This window comes from Notolepis coatsorum (assembly GCF_963971535.1).
Source record: "Notolepis coatsorum genome assembly, contig: SCAFFOLD_3658, whole genome shotgun sequence".
Lineage (NCBI taxonomy): Eukaryota > Metazoa > Chordata > Actinopteri > Aulopiformes > Paralepididae > Notolepis > Notolepis coatsorum.
In genome coordinates this window covers 8375-12500 of record NW_028171636.1, presented here as the reverse complement: position 1 = coordinate 12500, position 4126 = coordinate 8375, and the positions used below count along the sequence as shown (strand labels likewise).

Sequence of the window (4126 nt, the reverse complement as noted above, 5' to 3'; positions counted from 1 at the left end):
TTGGAATAGGGTCCGTCCGTGTGATAACAACAGCTGAACCCTATCACTCAATTAGTTTCGACACACGCCCACCCCGGATTATTACGCGACGAGATGTGAAAACGATCACTGTTCTGTACTTTAACTGAAACTGTAACAGCCTTTTTACACAGTAATCTTTTTACACAGAAATACGTTTGACCTTTGATTCACGAATGGATGAACGATGGGAAGGCTGGTCTGCTGCTCCTGTTGCCGCTCAAGCCCTGCATTCCCACTATCAATCAATCAAATCCTTTATTTAACCAGATAAGCATAATTGAGATTAATATCTCTTTCTCAAGAGCGATCTGGCCAAGCAAGGCAGCAGAAAGTTCACAGCAAGCTCCAATTTCAGGCAAGTTATCAAACACAGTTGCACTGTCCGAGGGAACTGAATTCGTAGGATTTTTAAATGGCTTTAAATTCTCCGAAGGGTGACCAGTCCTGGTGATTTTAGGTCCTCCTGTAGCTTGTTCCAGGATGAAGGAGCAGCATATTTAAAAGCCCTTTTTCCACAATTCAGTTCTCATAATAGGGAACATCCAGTTTTAGAGCGCTCTTGAGAACGAAGGACATACTTGTATTGCGCTATGTGATATAAAAAAAAAGAAAACCAGAGCAAACAATCCACGAGTGAAAGATGCCAATTAGGGCCGAGAGACGGCGGCGGCTTAACGTTCCTGATGTCTGCGGTCGGGACCTGTTGTCTCCCCCTTTGCACTCCACCGAATAGGAACAAAACTGTTCCGTGTGACTCAGAGCTCATCTCGGTCCGTCGCCGCCGCTACGGATAGAAGCCTCGACACTAATTGTGTTCTATTAATACGCCGTTGAAGAGGGAGCAGTAAAATGACAACGCCGTACAATTAAGCGGTTTTATGAATAGTGTAATCATTAATGAGGCACAATTAGCGCCACGGGGGAGAGAGGCTTTGTTGCTAGGCACTTGGTGTGGTACTTTGAAGACTCCACGACGAGCCCGTGACCACATTCGCACAGGGGTAGGAAGGATATGGCCGCCGTGTGAATGCGGTCAATTAACCTTTTAAAGGTCTTGGCTCGTTCGACATATCCTGCGCACATTACTTCATTGGTGCCAATGGCCATTTTGGATAAACATACCTATACCATTAGAAAAAACATGTGTAAAACGCTCATTTTCTGTGGTATTGTTATCAACGTTGGACCTGTACTTAGATAAGACTTCAGGCTATGGCCCCATTGTGTTTTCCAGCTGTTTGCAAAATAATTCAGACGTAAGTCAAATAAACGTTTATATCAGTGTGTTCAAACATCTGTAACTCTATTACAGTAGCACTCTGTAATATGCATGTGCTATACATGATTCAAGAATAGCTTTCAATTTACTTTGGGTACGCAATCGAAAGGCGTTTTATGCTAAATGTTAAGAGGTTAAAGCTTTGTTAGGACCGACGGCGGAGGTTTTTCAGTGCGGCTCGTTGTTCGTCGCAGTGATCGAGGGGTGTGAGACTGCGGTCTGCCGTCTGCGAGATAATAATAACTTTAATACTAACTTTATTTATATAGCACCATTTATACAGATTGCAGCTCAAAGTGCTTTACACAATTTTTTTATAAAATGATAATAAATTTTTTCTAAATTACAATAGCAATATTAGACAGTAAACAATAAGAAACGAAATTCACTGAAAAATAAGACATTAAAAAATAACAAAAGAAAATGATAATAAAATATTTAAGTAAAAATAATAAGAAACAAAGAAAAATAAAAAAATTAAAAAAATTGATAATAATTCATTTAAAAGCTAAAAAGGTATGTTTTGGGGCGTAGTAGCTGGAAGCACTCTCACCGGTCAACACATGGGGATACAAAAGGATAAACGTCGCACAGAAATACAAAGCGATACAAAAGACGCGTCAAACTTTCCTGCTGCCGACTACATTAACAGGCGCTTTCAGCTGTATTGTCAGATCTACGGTGCGCCCATAGGGACAGATTTATGTAGGCCTACGGGCAGGGATGCGTTCTTCATGGGACGGGGTTGCACTCCGTGCACCCAAAGATTTGAGCAGAAGCGCGTGCACGCACATGCACGGATGTGCACGGCACGCGCGTGCACACAGGAATGCGCTGCACTCGCCAACTCGCTATACGTACCCACCTGGGCTACTTTGCATATCAATAGCGCCGGTCGTCAGGTGTGTTAAATACGTTCTCAGATACATTCACACAGAACTTGTGAATGAAATGTGTTACATTCCAGTCGTAGAGGCAATTAGGCACTGTCTTTAGTCTGTGCTTAAGCGAGGGAACATTTATGCGCATGCGCGTCATTAGCGTGCGTGCAATCAGAGTTGATATGAGGAACGCACCTCTGCCTACGGGTATCGAATTTCCGGTAAAATCACACACGTCAAGGCATACATGTCTTAATATTATCTAGTAAATTGCAATGGATATTGCCTAGACATTTTTTATATATATTCCCAACATTTATCCCTAACTCATAGCACATACAAATCGCAATGGGTCCTTTACAGCTTTTTTCCGTTTTTTCACAATGTGTACAGAGGTCTATCTAGCTTTGGCATGGATTGATTGTTTATATCGCTAGCAGCATGGCTAACGAATGCAAATATATTGTAGTCCGCCCCGCTGTTCTGACCAGGATTACGTTCCTTTTGTCCCCTTGATGCGCGGCGCGCACACTGAGTCTGATGGGGTCAGCCAACGGGTCTATAGAGCGCACACTGAGTGATGTGGTCAGCCAACAGGTCTATATGAATCATCACGCCGTCTGGTTTGGTCCGGCAGACGCCCGTCTTGTCCGACGGCTTCCCAAAATAGAATCCATCTCCCTGTACGCTCTGTGGTTTATTAGCCATCCGACATGGACCGGACTGTTGACACAGCTCCACTACCATAAGCTTTTAGCTCCATCAACAGTGTTTGGTCTACCGCAGGAATGACTGTGTTTCCTTAATAAAAGATCGGCCAGCGCCCCTTGATTCCACCGTGAAAACAATTAAGGAGCATCCACGAGCCCGTGGCGAGGTTCACTTTCACACACTTTAAAAAAAAGAATTTGTATTCTTTCTTTCCTAACTTGTATCACTATTATTCACTCATTATTTGTTTCCATCATTCTTTTATACTTTTATATACTGAAGAATATAGCTTTTGTTTGATCTCCCAGGGATCTCCTGTCAAGGTCATGGGTCACCGTTATTTAAATAGCACATTTAAAACCAACGGAAGTTGCACCAAAGTGATTCACGGTACAAAGAAACAGACGAATACAAAATACAATATAAAATACAATAAATACACAAAAATAGTCACAACAGGACCAGGGATTTTTTGCAAAATCAACTCAGCCTGTCTTTGTTAACTACAACAAGCAATGCTGTTTGTTTTTTAAGATGAGGTCGGACTCGGCACTGACAGATTTGTGTTCATTGTGCTGCTTTTATAAAGCCTCAAATGATGGCTTACAATATTTCATGAAAGCAAAGTGTTTAGTTTGTCTAAGATTTAAAAAGGTTTAAACTTTACAGCACTGACAAAGTTGAACAAAGTCCTGTACAAGTCCCACAACATAAAAAAAAGATTATATATATATATATTTTTTTTTTTATCTCGAAGCTTCGAATTAAAATCGAATCTCTGCCCTGAAGCTTCGAATGCCAAAAAAATATTCGAAGGTCAGCCCTAGTCATTTCAACTACATTGCATTCGAGAACAAGAGATCAGGCAGAATGCAAATTCCCTTCTTCATCCAAGTTCTGTGGCTGCGTCGACCGACGCAGGAGTTATGTTTCATTATGAACCTGTGTAACATGTCTTGTTTGTGCCCAGGCGCAGAGAGATGGCGGCAGAGGCAGGTTGAAGGTGTGGTAATCAAACAGGCTTTACTCAAAGCCTTCAGGCAGGAAGGAACAAACATTGGCAGGGACGGTTGGCAACCTTGCAGTCTCACATAAACTAGTGACAAACAAATGACTAACAACACTAAGAGACAGGAGAGGAACAGGCAGGGCAAACAAATATCTACTATAAGTAGCGGCTAGTAACAGCGGGGACACTGGGGAACGCAGAATGACGTACAAGCAAAGACCGCCT

General features: G+C 42.1%; 1 protein-coding gene across 1 annotated transcript in view; it reads left to right on the top strand.

The window, feature by feature from the left end:
* The window catches only part of LOC311248216 (inactive phospholipase C-like protein 2), a gene marked incomplete at both ends in the record, with an annotated part of 6553 nt that extends 2649 nt beyond the window's left edge, over positions 1 to 3904 (top strand). Inside the window, 1 exon segment of the mRNA XM_084339139.1 lies at positions 3863 to 3904. Within this exon segment, the coding sequence (XP_084195265.1) occupies positions 3863 to 3904 (42 nt within the window).
* Between the last annotated feature and the right edge of the window lie 222 nt (positions 3905 to 4126).